The sequence below is a fragment of the Toxorhynchites rutilus genome, chromosome 1 (assembly GCF_029784135.1).
Source record: "Toxorhynchites rutilus septentrionalis strain SRP chromosome 1, ASM2978413v1, whole genome shotgun sequence".
In the NCBI taxonomy this organism is placed as follows: Eukaryota; Metazoa; Arthropoda; class Insecta; order Diptera; family Culicidae; genus Toxorhynchites; species Toxorhynchites rutilus.
This window is the reverse complement of record NC_073744.1, coordinates 33,816,480-33,840,629: the sequence shown is the minus strand read 5'-3', so window position 1 is coordinate 33,840,629 and position 24,150 is coordinate 33,816,480. Positions and strand designations below refer to the sequence as shown.

Here is a 24,150-nt window from a genome sequence, read left to right as displayed (position 1 = left end):
TATGCTCTCACTCGGCTCACTAAAGCCGATGGAGCAGTGAGCTGAAAATTAATAAACTTGTTGCATCATATTATACATGAGAAGGGGTCTAACGAAAAACGCAATGATTTGGTTTTCGTTCATTGGCCCGTCCAAGTCATACCCAAATGCGTCGAACATTCAACATCTGACGCAGATAAACTTTTTGTTTTTTCGGCGCCGCAAGGTCTATTGCTGGTATGCTAGGAGCAAACTAGGTGTTATGGACCACCTTCCGGATAGATGATATTTTTTTCCACATTCCAGTTCGACAAAAAAAGGAACGCGAAAACTAGACGCTCGATTCATGAATGCGTAACGATGCAAACTGTCTGTCTGTAGGTCATATGTCTAACAACTACTAGACAGATCGGTACTAATACTGATTGATCGCTGACTTGAAATGAGAAACAAAAAAAACTGCAATCAAGGTGATCTATCGTGATCTGTAAATCACTTGAGCGTACCCACCTACATTTTTTCAATGATTCGATTCTGTGTTGTATATACTTGCGATATCATCTCATCATCATAGTGTAGGTTGCTTGATTTATAATTCGATTAATACCCCAGCATTGATTTAAAATACAGGCAAACTGTTTTTGTGCGAATGAAACGAAAAACGAGAGAAATTAGAATGGTGATCACGAACGGAAACATTGGGATTTAGGTAATTTTCTTAGGTAAACTTTTTATGCGATTCCTATCTTACGCATAAAAAAGTAATTTTTAAATTGTACAAATAACTGAAACTGATTTTCAAAGTGGAGGTTTTGTACTATTATTTTTATTTGATTTTTTTGTGTGGTTCTACTCGCATAAAAAACAGGTTTTCATGTACATTTGTATGTAATAAATTAAAAATCAGTTCAGCGGTTTGAAAATTACGAAATTTTAGGAATAAGTATGTTCGGTGAATTTCACAGAAAAAAGTAGGGGATTATGTCTAGAACACGTTTGCATTTTTGGCGTAGGACTATGATTTTTTCCGTTCCGCTTGAGAGCATGTTCGATGTTTATGCTAGCGGAAATACCGATGCGCATTGTACCGTTTTGTCTCAAATTCCGAACACTTCATTTTAAAATGTAGATTTACTAAATTTTAATGTTATAAATGATACAATACTGAAAACCCTCACATTCCGGGTGGTTCAGGCTTCATTTTAAAATCATTTACAGGTATCAATACAGCTTATTATTTCTAATGCTAAGCATTTGTAAAAAAAACTTCTGATATTATTTTGAAATGTATCGAAATTTTCAAAATAACACTCCAGTGGAAAGTTTTAGTGGTGTGGGAAAAGTCGTGGTTTTGTTGAATCAGCTGAACATAGCGGGGTCATGATTCATTCCTGTCTTAACGAGAAGGATACGACCAGAACGAGAATAATGAGCGAGCATCGCATGTTTCAAGTATTTATTTCGTTGTACTCGTCTCTGACCGTAAATCAATGTCACGGTGAGAAAAATCGGAATAATGTAGGAAAATTTTGAAGGAAAATGGATAATTCTGAAAAATTGATTACTACAAAGTTCGTTCTCTTCTAGCCTTGGAAACGGCCAATCGGAAAATCAACCAATCAATGGATAGTTCTGGAATTGAACACATACGTATGTCCTCTTAGTAACAAAACGTGAATGTTCGAGAGTATTCATACATGGAATCAATTTTGGGCGAAACGAAGTTTCGCCGGATCAGCTAATTTCTAATAAAAAACAGGAAGTGGGTTATATCTATGGTATAACCGCAAGGGTGACGTAGGACTATCGTTGATTTAGAGATCATTTGTTTGAAGTTGAATCTGCATTCATTCTGAATGAATGAATATGTGGGGGACTTCGAAAACGAGAACGCTACGTTGGAGGCACAAGGTTTTATGCGTCCAATATTGGATACGCAAATATCCTACTGATGGGGAAGAATAATCTTCAGAAGCTATCCTGTTAATTGCGATTGATTGAAAAATCACAAAACCAAATGTATTTGGTCACAGTGTTACATGGATAGAAAACATTCAAATAAACTCTTTCACATGAATGTGTTTTTAAATTCCCAGAGGAACTGGCAGATTATTTTTCGGATCTTTCTCGATGCTGAATGGCATCCAAACGGAAAGAATTCCGCGCGTGTATGTGTGTGTGTAGCGGCTGCTTCGAGATCTTCCCGGGGAACCGTTTGTGGCATCACTCTCCTCCTGATGGATTCCCTTCTGGCCTAAGGTGCACAAACAGGCTCTTGGTGACACCGTTCATCCGCGCTTTCATGATAAACGAAGAGCTTCACCACAACAGCGACAACATGCTCCAATCGCTGTTCAATTTGAACTGAGTGGATTTCCGAGCGGCGCTCGCTTATATACCGATTGGTGATTTCAATAGCCTATTTTGAAAGCAATTTTAAGACTATTGAAACAAGTTTTTGGATCAGAAAGTAACAAGTATAGAACGCGTAGACATTTTATCTTTCGAACGAAGTGTTTATCATACCATTTCATTCAGTTGTTTAGGAGCTATTAACGCTCAAAATCTCGGTCTCCGGCGTAACGCTTTCGTTTTCGAAACTTTGATTTTACACCCCGGTATAGAAATGAAAGACGTAGTCCTACGTCAAAAAATATTCCGCATATTGCAATAGCGTGGAATATGCAACTCATCAAAGGCTATTCGCAGCAAATATAGTTATTAATCTTAACTTTATTTCATAAAAACGTGAACTGTTATCTGATTTGGAATCGCAGTATTTCAAAACAGTGAACAAAACACAATTGATGTTAAAAATCACCTTCAAAAAACTTATTTTCACTAGCTGTCCCGGTGAACATTGTTCTGCCATCTACATTATTCCTAATGAAGTTTTAACGATCTAAAAAATAAATCGATGAAACAGAGCGGGTTTGATGCGATTTGAACGAAAGCGTGTTTGATGTTTATGCTGGCGGAAATAACGATGCGCATTGTACCGTTTTGTCTCAAATTCCGAACACTCCATTTTTAAATGTAAATTTACTAAGTTTGAATGTTATGAATAATACAACAATGATAACCGTGACATTCCTTGTGGCTCAGGCTTCATTTCAAAATCATTTACAGGTATCAATACAGCCTATAATTTTCAATACTAAGCATTTGTAAAAAAGTTACTGTCAAAACTAGTGATGAAGTGTTTGCGTTAGCAAATTAGCTAGTAGTTATTTTAACTATTTTGTTTGCTGTGTCATGTTAAGTGCAAGAAAAGGTAAGAATCTACTACAAATTAATGAAAAAAATGCAGAAATCTTCACTTACCCTCCTATACTCGCGCCTAGGTCTCCAAGAAATCAAAAAAAGTTCGTTTCTCAGAAAAGATCAACACTACGACTTTGCGATTCTCTCTTGCTTCGTCATTCGTCGTTCGTCATTGTATAGCGTATCGCATGTGTTAATGCGAAGGGGATGTGTGTCACTTTTTAACACATTCGGTCTGAGACACCGACGCGAGTATAGGAGTAACATTTTTGAACAAACGACTTTTTTATATTTTAGAATATTGTTCAATTTTCTATCTATCTATCTATATATATAAACATGGATTTATGTCTGTCTGTTTGTCTGTCTGTCTGTCTGATTCTAAATACAAATGAAACACAAATTTCGGCATTACTCGAGAATTAATCAAGCAAATGAAACCAAATTTGGCATGTGGAGGTGTGGATTTATTTAGGATGCAATGAATATTTATATAGTGGTTAGACATTCCTCCCGCTCTCTAAGGGGCTGCCATACAAACGAAACACAAACTTCTGCATAACTCGAGAACTAATCAAGCACAATTTGGGATGGGAGGGTTTTTGGGCATGAGAAATGTTTCTATAATGGAATGACACCCCTCCCTCTTCTGAAATGGAGAGGGGGTCCCATACAAATATTACACATATTTCAACCAACAATATTCCAACCAAACATGACAATTGAAAATTTTCTGAAAACTCTGAAGGAAAAAGGGAAAATTCGGAAAATTAAATTCCCCTATGTTCTACAATTACATAGTGACAAGTGCTGTTAGTCCATTTGATGTTTGCGCTAGAGAAATTGATCTTTGTTCGAAACTGGAAATGGATTTTAATGTGATGAAACGCACTTCTATCTATGCAAAAAAAAAAGGATCGCCGGATGTGTAGATAAGAGCAGATCTCGAGGAAGGAATTGTCCGACTTAGGGCTGGCTTTATTCTATCATATTTTCTGTATAAACATATTCCATGTAACGGAGAAACATGTTATTTTCAAATGGTTGAAAAATCTTGAATGAGAATTGTGTCTGAAAGTAATCTGATATTATAATGATGAGTTTTGTTAGAAATACTAGGAATTTTATAGTAAAAGGCAAATTCAAAGGGATCGAATAGAAGACCAATCAATGAACAGATCTGCGAATGGAATCATGAACTTGCTCAAAGCAAGAAAACGTGAATGCTTGAAGGTATTGATAACAAAAAAATGTATAAGCTAGTGAAATGTATAAATTAATGTTAGTGGCGTAGAATATTTATTGAATATAATGCATAACATCATTGCCGGACTATTTTTATTCGATTTTAGTCCTTTTTGTCACCGGCTTGGCCGGACTTTCTTATAGTTATTCACTAAATACAATGGACACACATGTACACACTCGTGAAAGAGTTGCACTTGTGGAAGGATGGTAAACTGTAAACTATAAACTAATCGGTAGCTTATGATTATTTTTTACAGTTACAGTTTCGGGGATATTTTTTCATAATATACTAGCTGACCCGGCAAACTTCGTCCCGCCCAAAATTTATTTTTCGTTATCACATCCACGTTTTCTTGCTAAGCGCACGTTCATGGGACCAATCGCAGAACTGTTCATTGGTTGATCTTCTAATCTACCCTTTAACATTATTTTTCACTATTAACAATTTCAGTACTTCTACCAAAACTCGACATTATAATATCAAATTATTTTCAGACACAATTCTCGTGCAAGATTTTCCATCCACTTGCAAATAACATGTTTCTCCGTTACATGGAATAAATTTTTGATACAGAAAATATGATAGAATGAAGACAGCCCTAAATCGAAAAATTCCTTTCACGAGTTTTGCTCTTATCAACACATTCAGTGATCTATTTTTATTTGTATAGATAGAGGACGATATAGGAGTGCGTTTAATCACATTAAAATAGATTTTCGCTTTCAATTGTCATGTTTGGTTAGACATATATGTGCATTATTTTTATGGGACCCCCTCTCCTTTTCAGAGGAGGAAGGGGTGTCATACCATCATAGAAACATTTCTCCTACTCAAAAACCCCCACATCCCAAATTTGATACCATTTGCTTCAATTGTTCTCGAGTTATGCAGAAGTTTGTGTTTCATTTATATGGCTGCCCCCTTGCTCTTAGAGAAGGGGTAGGTGTGTCGAACCACCATAGAAATGCTTCGTGCCCCCTAAAACATCCACACGCCAAATATGACTCAATTTGCTTCATTAGTTCTCGAGTTATGCAGAAATTTGTGTTTCATTTGTATGGCAGTACAATCCCCCCTCTCAGGGAGAGGGGAGGAGTGTCTATTCGCCATATAAACGTTTCGGTTCCCCTAAAACCTTCGCATGCCAAATTTGGCTCCATTTGCTTAATTAGTTTTCGAATTATGCAGAAATGTGTGTTTCATTTGTATGGCAGCTCCCCCTTAGAGAGAGGGGTGGAGTGTCTAACCACCGTAGAAACATTTATTGCACCCTAAAACCTCCATATGCCAAATTTGGTTTCATTTGCTTGATTAATTCGTGAGTAATGCAAAAATATGTGTTTCTTTTGTATGGCAGCCCCCTCTAAGAGTAGGGGGAGGAGTATCCAACCACCATGGAATCATTTATCGCACCCTAAAACCACCACATTCCAAATTTCCTTTCATATGCTTGATTAATTCTCGAGTAATGTAGACATTTGTGTTTCATTTGTATGGCAAATGTCTCTGTTAGGAAACACATTTCGTTAGGAACAAAAGGGAACCGCCGCATTTGTCGTCAATTTAGATCAATCAGAAGTAGGTATTTCCGTAAGGATAGGGGTCGAGATTTTTCAACTGTTCGATAGTTAATTTCATGACATATATCATTTTATTCAATATAAAAAAATATTATGGAGTGTCAAAATCGATTGACGCAAAAATTTCATCAATCCATTATGAAATGACTGAGCAATAAGCGTTGAAATTTGGATAATTTTCACGATTTTCGATTTTCAATTTGTACCCCAATATGTTCCCGAAAGACGTAATCCTACGTCAAAATGCACAATACCAATATTACAGAGAAGTTTCACTTTCGGTCTGTGACACCGTGCGCGAGTGTAAGAGTTATGTTTTTGCGCGCAAGTACAGGAGGGTTGAAGGCTGTGCAATATACATCTTGGCCCTTCAAAACGATCGGAAGATCGTTCAAGAAATTCGTTCTGATTTGCACTGTGGTCACTCATAAACTAGACATTGTCACTCAGAATACATTCAAGATGTGTTGCTGTGCATAGAAAACTCAACTAAGTACTAATAAAGATGTCACAAGTACGGAATATACGTTGTATATGGAAACGTTAAGAACGTTGATGCAGTAGCAGAAAAAGAAGGATATCTGCACCTGTGTGGATGAAAGTTCGATGAAATGGATGTAGTGTTATTTGTGATTCAACAACAAACGACTGTAAATTATTAAGATATTGTTTATGCGTTAAAATCCCGGATGGCCTTCCATCGTTTGTCAACACAACCGCGAAACGACTAAATTCAGAGTGTCAGATTATGTGAAACAATAGAATCCCGGCCTCGATTCTTAGCTTCGAGTTCTCGATAAGATGTGGTTTTGTTAGCGCCATGATTTGAATGGCATTGAACTTTAATTTTTTCCCAATGATGTTCTTGTAACAAATAATAATCGGATGTCCAGAAGCGAGGTCAATAACCGTCCAACATCAAAAAACATGAGAACAAATGAAAGTTTATATTGAGCGAATATTCCAAAATATTTAAAAGATAATGTCAATGATAACTACACTATTGAAGAAAAAATCGGAAATGTTTTTTTTTATTATTACCATTTTAATTTTGAAATCGGCTATAGCGGAAATGCTCGTTAAGTAAATATGATCTGGATGGCCCCACCAAGGAAAGAAACAAGTGATCTTTATCGAAAAAAACATTCGATAAATTCTTTGGTTACCAACAGCCTTCACGAAAGTGGTAAGCCATCGAAGGCGGTTCTCGGAAGCATTTTCGTCTCCAACCGGTTATCACCGTAGAAATTTGACTTTTCTCAGTAAAATGAAATAACAACACGAGCTGGAACCAGCCCAATTAACACTCAATTTCAACACAATATTAATTTCATTTTCCTTCAATGTCGGCTGGGGACTGGTCGAACATGTTCAACACTCGCTTCCAGTTCAAACTTTGTTGCGGTAGGTCCATCGGTACATGCTCACTTTCGCCAAGATAAAAACAACGAGTCGGCCAATTTCATGATAACGAGCAATCAAATGTCACTAGTCCAGGACTGAGAAGACCAACTCTGTGCATTTTTTATATTCCACGCCGTCTCACGGTATCAAAAGCCAAAACGAAAAAAAAAACCAGTTGAACCAGATCGAGCGCAGATGATCACCACCACCATCACCACTGTAGCTCTTGGAGGGGTCTTCCGTTTTTTTCTGGATGAGATCCAGAACTCGGGCAAGGTACTTTTACTTGCATCACAATGGAATGATGCAATGGCGCGATGCATTCAATTAGTACAGGACTCAAGCCAAGATGTAAGAGGAACTATAAATTGGGCGTGATAATTCTGCAGAAGCACAGTTTGATCACTTGTTCTGCACTGCGAGCAGCTTCTGATTCCTTGAAACATTTACGACAATGGCTTTCAAGGTGAGATCTTGGGCGATATTGTGTGCACTAGATTCGACTCGAAACTGGATATCTCATTTCAGTTGCTGTCTTTCTGCGCCCTTGTGGCTGTTGCTCGGGCCGGAGTTATCTCGTCACCTGCGGTCTCCTTTTCGACTCCAGTTGCCAAGTCGGTGATCACGGTAGCCCCAGTTGCCAAAACCATTGTAGCCACTCCAATCGCAAAAGCCGTGGTTGCCGAGGAGTTCGACGCTCACCCGCAGTACTCCTACTCGTACGGAATCTCGGATGCCCTGACTGGCGACTCCAAGAGCCAACAGGAATCCCGTGATGGGGATCTAGTCCGCGGATTTTACTCCGTTGTCGATCCGGACGGCACCAAGCGTACAGTTGAATACACCGCCGATGCCCACAGTGGATTCAACGCCGTCGTTCATCGGGAACCACTCGCCGCTGTGAAGGCCGTCGCTGCAGCTCCCGCAATTGCCGCTAAGACCGTTGCCGTTCAGCCGGTCGTAGCTCCATTGGCGGTTAAAACTATCATAGCCCAGCCAGCGGTTGCCACCTATGCTGCACCTGCTTTGTATCACCACTAGTCTCCGAGCCTGGGGAAGGAATTCAACGAACAAACGGAAGAACTGCTGCGTACCCAATTGGGTGTTTTTATTATGCTTGTTATGACTGACTAATTTTAAAATGAAATATATATATAAATATAAAGCATGAAACTAGGGAACATTTTGCTTTGGCTCCGAATCAAATGCTTTCATTTGAATATCGTGGGCGTTGTGATGATTGGTTTGAAATACCATCGAAAAACAAACTTTATAATTTGGTGCCACAGCTATCGCGAGGTGGATGACAACTCACAACATAAATTGCCACCGTTGTTTCAAAACAATGCCAGCAAAATATTTACTTTCCGGACGAATTTGCTAATTACGGATGAGGGCACCGTGATTGGAGTTCGTGAAAAATATTTATCTTCTTGGTATCACAATATCCAACTGAATTATTTTAGAGCATTTTTGCGATTATCACTCAAACGTGCTACGTGAGAGCCCCGGAGTCTGTTTGCATTTTCACCCACTTCAAACGGCAATGGTCAACATTGTGGTCACTTGAGCACACCATTGAAACGACCATCGGCATTCTCTGGTTCTTCCATTAAGAGATACGCTCTGTCAGCTAACATGATCTTCGAATGTACATCGGACTGCAGTAAACAGACAATGTCTTCCAGAGCCTCTCTGTGCAACGATGGCGATGTTGATCATTATTATTCATAACGTTGACAGTTCGGAATGGCTTGAGCCGTGGCGGCACATCGGTGGTGCCTTCTCAAGACGCGTCAGGTCCACGCGTCCACGCCTGACAAGGGGGACTAATTTTCTCCGTCATTATCATATCTACACCTCTGCAGCTATCGTGTACACCGAAGCACTCAACATCATCTCTCCTGTGAGCATCGACAGCAGCAAATCAGCATATCTCCTCGTCACCGGTGGGAGCGGTGAAATATGCTATGTGCGGTGCTTTTATGCTTCGATGCAATGCAGGACTGAAGCTGCAAGCGTGCACCATGTCAACGAGACTAGATTTGTTTTTCGAGTGTGGTAAGCATATTCAAGAGTTGTTCACATGTTTTGGAATATTGCTCGGTTCCGAAATTACCCATTACTCCTACAATCTAGAAGCCCATTCAACCCTGACCACCGCTGTTGACGTTACAATTTAGTGCAATGTTTGTCTTTCTTCGCCAAAGCGTCGCATAGTTGGATGCTGTCTGGTGAAACTGAGACGAACGTGACAAATAGAGCCGAAGAGACATCAAAACACACACACGGCCAATTCGCATAACGCCGACCGATCCTGAAAACTGGAATGACTGAAGTCACGCTGCTTCTGCTGCATTGCTTACATTTAATCCTTCATCAAACATATAAATTTAACAAGTTTCCATCGCTGAGATAACACTTGGCGACTCTCTCACGTGTGTGGAGAATTTATGTCGTCTCGCTGCCGCTGATGATGGGAAGAAGCGCGGAAAGAGTACACCTTTATGCAAACAGGTTATTTATCTAGTTTTATTATTTGTTTCTCTTATGAATTTACATACTTTGTTGATGGTAAACATGTGAAGCGCTGTCGAGCGGATTCATTGAGGAGAAAACAGACACACATACCACGTGTTTGCATATACTTTGCAGCCGCGTCTGCAAGATGTGACGGTCGCCAGGACGGAAGGATAGATCACAACAGAGACTACCCTGTCACACTTTGCCGAATTACATCATGAAGGCTAAATTCTGTTTGGTCTGACATTTGACGATTTATTACGCTCGAGTGAAATTGTGAGAAATCAGGTTAATTAGTGCTCATATCGATGATAATATTGACCCACCGAAATTTGCCAAATATCTCCAAAATTTGACGTCCTTTCTCTGTGATTTAATAATCGGTAGGATGTGCAATACTAAATACAATATGCAAGTGTCTTAGAATTGCGTGAAACGTCGAGATATACTGTTATCTTGAAAACAAAATTTTGATCAAAAATATACTTTTTTGCACTTGTTTTTTCGCCTGAAAGTCTATTCTAGAAGATTTTTTTTCGAGATAACGGTAAATCTCGACATTTCATGCGATTCTAAGACATTTGGCATCTTTTTTTTTTTTGAAAACGATTTCATGTACTTCTCCCTTGGGTAATTTTTCGATTTTCAGAAAACTTAAATTTTGACATTTGCGACAATAATAAATGAGGTCTGAATGAGCTAATATTTTGCATAGGGTATTTTATCGTGCAAATCAACATTTCGCGGGGAGTCCCGTAAAATAGATATGACGATTCATTGGCACCCTAAAATACACGTTTTGTCTCGTATTCCGAAAAAACGATGAAGTCCCAGAGTGTCGATTTTTGACAAAAAAACGTCGAAATGACAGTAGATTTCGATATTTTATGCAATTTGAACACATTTGGCATCAAAACACTTTTTTTTTAAACCCTGATTTCCTTTACTCTTCCCTCGGGTGATTTTTCGATTTTCAAAAAACTCAAACCTTGACGGCTGTGCGACATTAGTAAATGAAGTCCGATTGAGCTGATATTTTGCATAGGGTAGTTTTTCGTGGTAATCAACATTTTCAATCAAGTTCGTTCGAAAATTCGATGGTCGCTCTTTCCCATACATCCATTGGCAGTCTGTCCTACAGTGGTAGGCATAAAAAAGCCTACCTTCCGCATTTAGAAACTTTTCTCAATTCCTGGAATATTTCATCAAAAACTACTTATTGTATATAAACTATTTCTCCTTTACAAAAAAGTTAACAAGTTTTGCCATTGTTGCTATTTTTGTTTACATCCTTACATGACTTCTTTAAAGTGTGCAAATACCTCCAAAAAATATTAAATCTATTCAAAACCTTTTAGTAACCCCTCTTTCTCACATGTTTTGACAGCTAGGGCTGTGTGATATTATTTACAACCTTTCAGTGATCCAGTTGATGTGCCAATGTAAGTGCCAAAGTGTTGTTTACGTTGGCACATGAAAGTCGATTGTTGTTGTTTCCAACAAAATTAAAATGGGAGGAAATATAATCAATATGCAAGTCCGAAATCTTGTTGTTGGATCATTTGCAGCAGATTTCACAGCTAATGGTTGCAGCGAAGTTCGGAATAAGCCGGGGAGCAATCCGTGCAATTGCGCACAAGCATTAATCTTACGGTTCGCTTGCTGGAAGATCCGAAGGAGGCCGTCGTCGGAAGACTGATAGCCGGACAGATCAACGAATTATCCGGAAAGTGAAGAAATCAGTCAAAGTCATTCAGGAAAACCTCTCGTTGGCGTTATCGGCCAGAACCGTATGTCGCAGACTAGCTGAGCATGGACTCAAGAGCAATAAGTTGAAACGGTTGGAATTTATCCGGAAACATGTGAACAAACCAAAAGACTTTTGGAAAATAGTGCTTTTACTGATGGATCGAAATTTGAGCTTTTCAACAAAAAGCAGCGCGACAGAGTGTAGCGAAAGGATGATGAAGAATTGCAGGAACGTAATTTGCAGGCTACAGACAAGCACGGAGAAGGCAATGCAATAGTGTGGGGATACTTTTCCTGGTGTTGGAAATCTGGAGCGAATTCACAGAAACATGACAGCAGATGTCTACACTGACATCCTTAAGGACAATCTGAAGGAATCACATCGAAAAATTGTCCTACGAAACAGTTTTGTTTTCCAACTGGATAACGAATCGAAGCATACTGCTAAGAAGACCAAAGCCTATTTCCGTTCAGGCAAAATAAAACCCCTTGAATGGCCACCACAAAGTCCTGATCTCAACCCGATTGAGAACCTGTGGGCCATTCTCGACAATAAAGTGTTGAAAGATGGTTTCACTAATAAAAACACTTATCTCACGGCCTTCCAGAAGGCGGGGAACGAAATCGACACTCAGCACCTCCAGAACTTGATCGTATACCCAAACGTCTTTAACAAGTCATTGAAGCTTCATGAAGCCACACTAGATATTGAGCTTGAGCTTGGGTAGACTGTACATTTCGTAGTTGCTCTCCGTGATTGACTTGAACTAGCTAAATTGCACAAAGAACACACTGAATGACGCTTGGGAGTAGCAAACCATTCTCATTGTGCAAGTTTCGGGGATTCGAGCTTTATATAGTCAATAACGATGCCGGCCACGTCCTTAGAGTCACCAGGGAAGGAATGTTAGTATGATAATCACCGCCCGAAGGCCAGAAGGGTCGCCTCCATAGCGTGCTTCTCTAGTGATTATCATGGAGGGGTTGTTGTTAGTGAGGAGAGATAAAAATCAGAATTCACTGAGGTAAGTGATGTGATTATATAAACGCGCACCCTCGATCGTTCAACGAAACGAAATTTCGAAAATCAAATATGTCACAACACGCGGCACAGATTATGTTTAGGTATCCTGAGAAAGAAAACGTGTAAAAATAATTGGATTGTCTATCGCATGTACTTTTTATTCAAAACTAATCACAACGACGGAGACGTAAAACAAATCAGACCGGCGATATATCGTAATCATCGTACTCTTCATCGAACTTTAATCGCGAGGGGATTGGAAAATAAAATAATTACAAAACTAAGAAATCGAACAATACAACGCGAAGCTAGTACTTCAATTCTTCAAACTAGAGAATTGAAAAATTGATGAATTGATGAATTGAAGAATTAAAGAATTATGGATTTGAAAATTAAAAAAATACTACAAAGTACACATATATATGATTAAAAAATCAGTAGAATCCAGATATAGAGAAAAAAAAACGTCTTAGAATTAAAGTTGAGAAATCGGTTTCCACTAAACCAGTTTTAAAATAATAAAATTTGAATGAAAATTTTCACATCATGTTAATTAATTACTTGAAACAAGTAATTCTGACTTTTACTTAAAGATTTTTCTATATATTTACAACATTGTTGCTGAATCTTTTCATCATAATATTAAGTTGTCGTCAAAAACAATTTTCGTATGAGATTTTTTCACCACCTACAAAAAAGTGGTTTTCATTTGAATAGAGTACTGATTTGATACGGAAAAGTTAATTTTCATTCAAAAGTTTAATTTTAAAAATATGTTCATTCCGCCTAAAAATCAACTATTTTTTAACGCTCCCTTGAACTCAACGTCGTCAACGCGAATATCGATCGTTAACAATACCGCACAGCTCTAACTGTCATAACATGGGTTTGAGTGATTTTAATATTATTTTTTGGGGGTGAGCTTTTGTTGACGTAGGATTACGTCTTTCGGGAACATATTGGGGTACAAATTGAAATTGGAAAATCGAGCACATCGTGAAAATTTTCCAATTTCAAACGCTTATTGCTCAGACATTTTATGATGGATTGATGAAATTTTTGCATCAATCGACTTCGGCACTCCATAACAATTTTTTATATTGAAGAAAATAATATATGTCATGCAACTAACTATCGACCAATTGAAAAATATCAACCCCTATCCTAACGGAAATACCCACTTATGATTGGTCGGAATTGACGACACATGCAGCGAGTCCCTAACAGAGACATCAAAACCAAGGTGCCCAGTGGAAATCGGCATTGCAAATATATGCAAGTCGGGGGAATTTTTATACTGCAAGTAAGGTGAGTGATACGATTAATTTTCGCAAAAAAAAATTTAAATTTGGAACTTTAATGTTGGTTGCTTCGTAAAATTTCAAATCAATGACCGATCGTGTATTGTGTATTTTATATGTGTATTGTATATGACTTGATATATGAAACGATTTATTTGTGATTATCTTCACCCAAGAAAAGTTTATACGGCGAGAAAAATTGGAAAAGTGAAGAAATATATAGTATTAGGTGCTGTTAGTCCAATTAAAATTCGCATTGGGTTGAATAAACACTCAGAAAGTACAAGTTATAAAAGAAAATTAACTTTCCCATTTCAAATATGTTTTCTCTATATTAAAGTAACATGTTTTTACTGATGAGAAAAATTGATAATTGTGTTCGGAATTATTATCATTGGTTAGTTTTCTTTTTTCTTTATTTCATCCATACATAACATAGGAGGCATCTCGTCTAGGATCACAGAGGGCGGTTTTCATCATCTCTCGTTCTACTTCGGCATCTTTTATCTGATTCCATCCAACCACTGTTTACCATCTTTCTGTCATCATCACTCGGTAAACACTGGTGAAGTGACAAACAATATCCAACAATCAAACAAAACGGCCCTTTTCAGAGCCACCAAATCATTATCAAAGAGTTTAACGATGTAATTCTTCAAACATATCCAAAATCAACAGATAGCCTAACGGAATCCTACGTCAACTATGCGGTCGTGTCTCGAACACAACCCTCCTGTGACTTTTTTTGTCAACGCATATTTGCACACATTGGAGAAGCCATGCAAGGGAGGAAGAAAAATCTAACAAAAATGGCAACACTTGTTAATTACTAAAAGAAATAATAGTTCACAAACAATTCTATAAAATTACGGTTGTAATTTTAAAAAATAAATAGTCCAGAAATTGAGAAAAGTTTCCAAATAATCAAGGTGGGTTTTTTATGACTATCACTGTACGACTCTGTCATCTTTTTGTGAAGACTTCTTCTGAGATATTCATACGCTAGCCTCTTCACCTAAGTGAGCTGTCACCTTTAGTGCCTCGTCATAAACTCATTTATTCTTCTGAATGAAACATATTATTCACGCCAAAACAAACAAACTATTTAATTCACCAACCAGTTGTCGATTGAATGTTAATCGGAGACTCGGCGGCGATTCAATTCGAGCTTTTTTCTTCTTTTCTCTATTTTTGTTTTGATCACTTCATTCACACCCATCATCACTGCTCGTCTTCAGTTCAGTTCAGATCGAAGCACGTCGACCGGTTGTCTCGATTCGTTATGGACCACAATTGACGACGGTCTTCACCTTCGAGTTTCGATTCTCTTGCTTTGCCTCCTCTTCGCTTGTTGATGATCATTCCAATTTGTTATTTATGAATGAGATCCCGTTCAGATTAACTGTATACCTATGCGCGGAGAATCACGCTTGACTGGCTGACCGACCGATTGATGCCGACAGGTGTGTTTGAGAGTCTTATTTGGAAAGCTTATACGTATTGTTGAGTTGAAGAGCATCCGACGAAAATAACATCAATAATTTAACAAACGATAAAGACTTACAGCTCGACAAAGTTTACGTCGCTATAAGCACTCTTGTGATTGTGACAGAATTAAAAAATATAAATTGTAAATCATCAATAACGGATTGAATAGCTCAAGTGAAGAAGCATTTGCGCCTTCCAATTATTCTCTGCCAAGTTGGCTCACAATGTGTTCAATCTCACGATTGACCAACATTGTGGCTATGGGTTTGTGAGTCCCCATGAGGTGACCACAAGTCAACTTCATTTGTACCGTTGAACTACCGACTCCTCTCCTCGCTCACCCGTACCAGCGATGCGATGCTGGCTGCCGGTTCATCATTTTATGGGCCCACCGAATCAATCGGCAGACATGTGATCTGCACTGGGTGAACCATAATTTTTTCATTGTTTGTACATCAGTTGAGCTAGGTCAGGGGTGTCCTTCAGCGGATGCGTTTTAACTTTTTCGGTCTGTCGGCTTCGTTGGTGGGATTGTTGCTCACCGGAAACAGAACAGAACGTATCGATGCGACCTCGAGACGAATACGCCAAAGAGATAGTTATAAATAGACCGAATTCAAGGCCGAATATGAACTAAAGACAAAGTGCCTCTGTGTGTGTGTCAATTATAACATAAATACACGTCGGCACTTCCTTTCAGGTTGCATTTTGTCACGAATAGCAAAAAGCGTTTCGATGAAGTACATATCTTGACGCATGGTATCCGCTGAGCGCGCGGATGCGATAAACCATGGGGAATCATTTTCAGTGGCAGCGATTCAACCATTCAACCTTTGATGCCACAAGCCAATAATCGACGTTTCCGTAGATAGAAAATTAAATTCCCATCCAAACTTTGCCAATTATTCATTCCCCGCTTGTTCTGCAGCTCGGTATTTGCATTGGCACACCAAGATGAAGCGAAGATGGAAGCGACAGCACAGAACCTGTTGGTTTTTTTTTTGTGGGTAAAATGACATCATATATGCGGACAAGTGGATGATTAACTTTCGGTTTCAACCGTGTGCATCGGTATGGGCCTTGGAAGCGGATTGGTGTTTCTCGGGAATCAAAGAACAATAGATGACATTGGAGGAATGTTAATGAGCAAAAAATAAATAAATAAATCAAAATGATTCGAAAATTAGCACCTGAGTGTTCAGGAATGCTCGTTTGTTTATAAGTAGAGTTGGTTGTAAAGAGACCGTTCATGGACCGTTAAAAAACTAGGTAACCAAAAAGAGTGAAAGAACGGTCGTTCTTAATTAGTGGGCAACAGAAAAAAATCGCGTAATTTCGAGCAAATCTCAAAAAAAAAATCGCGTAATTTCGTGTGAATCGCGTAAAAAAATCACTTGTAAAGGGGTAAAGGAAATTTGGAAAATCGATTTTTTTTCGATGCCAAATGACTTGAAAATGCATGAAACGTCGAGATCTGGAGTCATTTCGAAAAAACATATTTCGCCGAAAATCGACCTTTTGGGACATAGCCTGAGAGGCAATGAAGGTATGGAGATAAATTATTATCGGATTTACAGAACCGACCATGTACATTTTGTTTGTTGGTCCAAAAAAATGACCTGTGCAAAGTTTCAGCTCAATCGGACATGATTTAGGGGTGCCTCAAAGCACTCAAAGTATTGCTAAATTGAAATGCTTAAAGCTTTTGGTAGACAAATATGCGAGAAAACTTTGATTGCGTTTTTCTCAGTTGTTGATTTTGGAACATGTGACAACTATGCGTAGAACGACAGTACGTACCTCGTAAAAAAGCCGCGTTAATTGGTAAAACGGCGTAAAAAAACCTCGTTAATTCGAAAATCCGAGTAAAAAAAACGCGTTAATTGAAAAATCCGCGTAAAAAAAAACCAGGTCACCTAAAATCTACGTAAGCATCGTGATAGAGCGCGGCACTAATTTCCGTCATAAGCGTTAAGTTCCGTCGCAACCATTGATTACCGTCCTATGCTCTGACGGAGCATGAAGACGAAATGTGAGCGGAGTGAGAGATGTAATATTGCTCTGGTCTTTTTTTTGCATTAATTGGAAAATCTGCGTAAAAAAACTGCGCTAATTGGAAAATCCGTGTAAAAAAACCTCGTAGAAAAAACCGCGTAAAAAAAACCTTGATGTAGTGGGTGGACAGGTTTGTCCAGCAATTGATATAAACCAGTATTGAAATTTCATTGTTTGTTTGCCTAGTAAAAAATGTAAATTACAACACTTATATCAAGCCATCCTAGGGGGTCTCCGTAGCCACATTGGTTGCGCGTTCGCTTAGTAAGCGATCGATCGTGAGTTCAAAACTCAGGGCCCTCATTGACCATCTTTGTGTTGTTACAGAATAGCTACGTCCACGCAACAATCATCAGCGATGGAGATCGATCCACGGTCGAAATAAGATCGATTCATCCATACAACTGCTCTGCTCTGCAAGACACATCGGGCTGCTGTTCTATAAATAACTCAATAATGATCAATCAACTGTCTCTGCTGTCCGGTGGTCCAACTGGATAATGGAAGAACAGAAAGAATACTCTTACGCCTAAAAGGCTACTGTGTGAATGTACCATATGTAATGGTAAAGAAGGAATACTGACGAACGGCAACTGTGTAATGTGCTAATTATAGATATGATAACCATGTGACATGTACACGATTAAAATTCGGCTCTGTTACAGCTGAAATGCTAATGAATCTTAAATAAATAAATGGGATAAAAAAAAAACAAGCCATCCTTCTTAACATCCTTACCACAATGTGAAATGATGATTTTCTAACCTTTTAAGCGTAGAAAGAATACTTAAAACCGGGATATTTGATGAAACATTCTAACAAAACAAAAAAAAAAAAACAAAACATCATCATTTTTCTTGTCGTAAATCTAACGTAATATCGTCAATTGAGCTTCGATTTACGAGTGCCGGAGAGCGTCAGAGATAATAATTGCTTTTCAGGCGGAATGAATAGGCTCTCAAAATATAAATTACTAGCTGACCCGGCAAACTTCGTCCCGCCCAACATTTGTTTTTTTGTTATCAATACCTTCAAACATTCACGTTTTCTTACTATAAGCATGTTCATTGGTCCAATCGCAGAACTGTTCATTGATTGATCTTCTAATCGATCCCGTTGAATTTACCTTTTAATATAAAATTCCTAGTATTTCTAACAAAACTCATCATTATAACATCAGATTATTTTCAGACACAATTCTCGTTCAAGATTTTTCAACCACTTGCAAATAACATGTTTCTCTGTTACATGGACTAAATGTTTTATACAGAAAATATGATAGAATAAAGACAGCCCTAAATCGGACAATTCCTTCCTCGAGTTCTGCTCTTATCAACATATTCGGCAATGCTCTTTTATTGGTATAGATAGAAGAAGATATAGGAGTGCGTTTCATCACATTAAAATCCATTTCCAGTTTCGAACAAAGATCAATTTCGCTACCGCAAACATCAAATGGACTAATAGCACTTGTCACTATGTAGTTTTAGAACATATGAAAATATAATTATTCGAATTTTCCCTTTTTCCTTCAGAGTTTTCCGAAAATTTTCAATTGTCATGTGTTTCATTTGTATGGCAGCCCACCTCCCTCCCCCTTATAGAGGGTGGAGGAGTATTTAACCACCGTAAAAACATTTATTGCACCCTAAAACTTCCACATGGTTTCATATGCTTGATTAATTCTCGAGTAATGTAGAAATTTGTGTTCCATTTGTATGGTAGCCAGACAGACAGACAGACAGACAAAAATCTATTTTTATATATATAGATGAACGAAAAACAACTTCTCCGTGCCAAATCATTCTATCTGAATTGAAAACACATTTTTTTTTTTGCAGCTGGTAAAACAATCTCATCATTATCTCGAATGCTGAAGACAATTTTATTTTACAATGAAGAGCTTCAGTAAAAATATCGGAAATGTATAGATAAATGGTTAAATAAGAGTCAGTTTCAAGTAATTAAATAACATGATGTAAAAATTTTCATTCAAATTTTGACATTTTTTTGAAATTTGGCTGCATGACTTCTAGTCTGATAGACATTCCACTTTCGTGTTTGAGACCCACATTATGGCCCCGAATTGGAAGTCGCCACCAGACGTCGACACTGTACAACTGTCAACGCGGATGTTGATTAAGTGAATAAAAATGGAAAAACATAACAGGTACAGTGCTTTCTCTAATGCCCATTCTTCTTCTTCTTCAATGGCACTAACGTTCCTAGAGGAACTTCGCCGTCTCAACGTAGTATTACTTGCGTCATTTTTATTAGTACTTAGTTGAGATTTCTATGCCAAATAACACGCCTTGAATGCATTCTGAGTGGCAAGCTCTAGAATACGCGTGATCACAGTGCAAGTCGGAGGGAATTTCTTTGACGAAAAATTCCCCCGACCAGAACGGGAATATAACCCGAACACCCGGCATGTTAGTTATGACGCTAACCACTCGGCCACGGGAGCCCATATATCAGAAGATTCGAGGAAAGTATTGAAATAATTTTCGGGCAGTTTTTCGAACTACAACTTTTTCATGTTTTTTTTGAAAATAAATACAACTAATCCTAATTTTGTTTAAAGTCAAGATAGCGATATAGTGTATTCGACAAAGTTTTAGATCTTATTAAAATATGAACTTTCGTCGAAGACGTCAACATTCTATCTATTATAATTTTGGAATATAAGTCGTTTTTGTATGAAGACTCCTGAAAAAAATAATGTTTTGCTCGTAACATTTTTGTGTGTAAATTCTCACGTTTGACATGTTTGATGGCATGATAGAGAAAAGTTTGCAAATCATGCAAATTGCGATAATTTATACATAAAAATGTAACGAATAAAACATTAATAGCATTTTTTCAAAGAAAAACATGAAAAAGTTGTTGTTCGAAAAACTTTTTCCATGTAAATGTGCCCTTCGTCCGATGTATGGAAAACTTTGTTGGCAATTTTAAGGGCTTTTTATATCTATTTTTTCAGAATTTTAAAAGCATATTTTCTCGAGAAAAATAAATTTTAATTTTCAATTTTTTTTACAATGATTTTTTTTTCCAAAAAATTCTTTGATAATTTTTAATGAAAGCCTGAGTAATTTTGTACATTTCATTCTCTGACCAGATATGTTCAGATATGTTCAGTCATTTTCACCTGATAAAAAAAAACAATTTTGTTTCCGATTCTCTAAAACATAATATTTGTTATTCAATGCTACCAACACCCGCTCACTCCAACGAATTTATCCGGTAGATAAATACTCTTTTGAATTTCGAACAAACACATTCGATCGAACTAAAAATCCTATGGAAGCATAAAATTGCAGACAAGAGTGTCAACAAAATGCTGTCCCGATCCGAATGTGTCGTCCTTTATTTGGCGCTGTTTGTTTTGATACTTTCGCAGAAGTGCATTTACCATGCAAATAATGCCCCCGACTAGTGAAGATCGTTCGTGTGCCCTGAATCGGGACGGGGTTCCCGAAGGAGTTTGCGGATCGTGCAAGGGGTACATTTAAAACACATTAGGGAAATTGATAAACAAAATAATATGTTTTTCGAGATGGCAGATTATCCGTTGTATTTTTCATGTTGGCTCCTGGAAACAAAACAAGAAGAAAAAAAAAGGAAGAACCGTGAAGAGAAACGATGGCTACATCATGACACGGACGCGAGTTGGCAAAGGATTAGAAGCTTAAGCTTGACAGTGTGGGTCTGTGGAGCAGGCGGGTGGACGGATATTGAATACATCGAGTCGTTCGAAGTTTTGGATATCGTTCAAGAGGCGATGCCGTGTGGAATAAATTAGTGGCGAACATTGTTTATAGTCCGTTCGGATCGTGTACCTTCTAGTGTAGATTGGATTGGATGAGTTGCTGTTTGAATTCACGAATGGGAAGAGTCGGGGTATACAATTTAGAAGATTGTTATATCTCTCTTGTATGTATTCTTATTTTGCGGATACTACAAATACATGGTAATGATAGTCTTCAATTTTCCGCCCTATGTAACGCCTCCCCCGAGCTTACTGCCACAGATCAACGCGCCTATAAATCACCATCCAATTTGTCAGATTTTCCCACGTTTCCACGCATCGCAGCACTCTCCCGGAGCTGCGGTTTGGGATGACAACAAACTCCGGGTGGTAGAGTCGCCTCATTTCCACGCCGCACGACAGTCAAGTGTGAGTGATGCACTTCAAATTTAATTACTTTCTCCGCTCTAGAAAACACGGACGTTTGTGTTGCCCTGGCGACGGGAGATGTGTCGACGACAGCAAGTGATTATCACCTACCCATCGTTTCATCGCAAAATCTGATACCAGATCACCACTTATGTATGCTGGATAACCAGATACAAGTATACATTTTTCCTTTTTTTTCTCCGTCTTTTTTTGCCTTTTCGTACTAGGGAAAACCACACCGTTCAACCCAACGGGAGCATTATGCTCTACGTGCCGTTTTGTGCACCAACAAACGCAATCGAATTATGTTTCGGATTTGTTTTTATTTGGATGCATTTTATGTTGCGCTTCGACCCGGCGACAATCGGTTGCAGATGGAGCGTGTTTTGTTACAACTTCACACCCAGCAGGAAGAAGGAAACAAAAGAGCATAAATAATTGAGTGCACATATGTTCCCGCATTTGGCCCGACCCGAGGAAATTCATTCATCGAATGCACGGAGACCAAGTCAATGAACTATTTCTGGGAGATGACGTTCTTGGAATTTTGTTTCTATTCTTCAGCCCCGAGATCATTTTTAGATAAGTTGGGTCCATAAGTCTTTGCAGGAGGCTAACGGGAGAAAAAATATGTGAGGGAGACGACGAAGCAATTTAAGCTATAGCGAATGGTGTAAAACCGATTTCTAGTTTATTACCCTACCCAGTCTCCTCTAGAACTCATTTGTCCACATGCTTGATCTTTGGATAGGTTTTAACTAGATTAGCCGAGTCTCGAGAGTAGTATTCATCGTTTGTATAGGTTATCCTTACACTCCGATACCTCGCAACTATTACTAAATATTTCGCATGATGGAATTATACAATCACGGGAAGAGTAAGCAAACTCCTTTCATCGGTGGCCGAGTTCCTTATCAGACTCGATTGATGTTCCATGATGAGAGAGAAATTCGCAGCCACCGGTTTGCTCATTACACAGATCAAATTTACGCTCTCCTCGTGTGCCTCAGCGCGAATGTTTACAAGCGTAAATATTGCACAGTTTCCGACTAATTGAACGCGCAGATGTTTCGAAGTTGCAATACCTCCACACAGGGATGCCGTTGGTGTGTGTATGCCAAGAATCATTAATTTGAAGCAAATGTTTGAATATCATATTTTTCACGAGGTATAATAAGTGTCTGATCAAAGTCAGAAAATATGCTGCTAGTACTTAAAAAGTGATAAAAGAGCATACTAATGAACTTTGTTCTATGCTTTGTCAACAAAAGATGAACGTAGATTCAAGAATATAGAATATACTCTTGTTTTGTTTGCTGATAATAGTTCTAAATGAGTAAAATCGTGTTGAATAAATACGAAGTAAAAACTGGGGTCGATTCAGGGCCACCTTTCGGAGGTCGGTTTAGGATCACCCCGACTTTTTCCAAATAACGGCATGCCGTGTACTAAAGGAAACAGGTAGATTCAATTTATCTAGCTTATTTTTATGAACCATAAGCAATTGAATTTGCTTTGTTTAAGAATTTGTCGCAGTCTAAAAGAACATTGAACTCATTTGCCATACATGCCAGAAATATTTTTCCTCTGTTTTCGAAGCAATGAAAATGCAAAATAACGCTAAAACCCTTGAATGTAGAGAGCAAGAAAAAAGTTACCATATAACCAAATTGTCAACGTTGTGACACCTTTCATTCGACGCAACTCGAAATTCGGTACACCCAAATTTAATTTTTAGCACATGTTTTGTCATCCCGATTAATTACATTAAATGAGCTTAAAAATAACAGGAAATGTCATGACTCCCAAATACTGGTAAGCATTCGCATATTATATATGGCATAGCAATATAAGAGCAATATGAGCGAGCGAAATAAGAGACACATTGCAAATAAATAAGCACGCATTAAAGCTTTTCGCATACTTTGCCACATATACGGCTAAGACCGAGATGAATATAGATCTCCTTTATACTCTCCTTTTTACTCTTAGAAAACACTTTCCAACTTCATCTTACAATGAGGTGTAATATTATTACGCATTTATACAACAGCACCAGTGGCGTGGTCGTGTAAAACAGATTTGCATTTCAGCCGGTTCGGTGCCCGTTGACATCGTTTAGACTTCGTTGGAAAGAGTGGCCTGCTCCCATACATACAAACATTCTGAAGCTTTGGTGATTTTATTTGCTCATTTCACGCTTCAGGACACGAAAAGTTATTTTTTCTGCCGAAGATGATTTTTTTTCTGGCGTCGCTAGTTTGGGCGTAGGAATCACCGTTCTTGGAATGGAAAGAGGCGATTTCAAAGGCAAGGGAGAAGTATTCAGTATAATGACTAACATAAAATAGTAT

The 24,150-nt window shown here is 38.2% G+C and overlaps 2 protein-coding genes across 6 annotated transcripts in view; both read left to right on the top strand.

Annotated features, from left to right (window-relative positions):
• Positions 1-24,150, top strand: part of LOC129763592 (papilin) — a 243,194-nt gene that overhangs the window by 141,134 nt on the left and 77,910 nt on the right. The gene's annotated exons all lie outside the window — the stretch shown is intronic.
• LOC129763604 (cuticle protein-like) lies at positions 7,846-8,649 on the top strand. Its single transcript, XM_055762846.1, has 2 exons — positions 7,846-7,942; positions 8,005-8,649. The coding sequence occupies exons 1-2, from the start codon at positions 7,931-7,933 to the stop codon at positions 8,515-8,517; spliced, it is 525 nt and encodes a 174-aa protein (XP_055618821.1). The 5' UTR covers positions 7,846-7,930; the 3' UTR covers positions 8,518-8,649.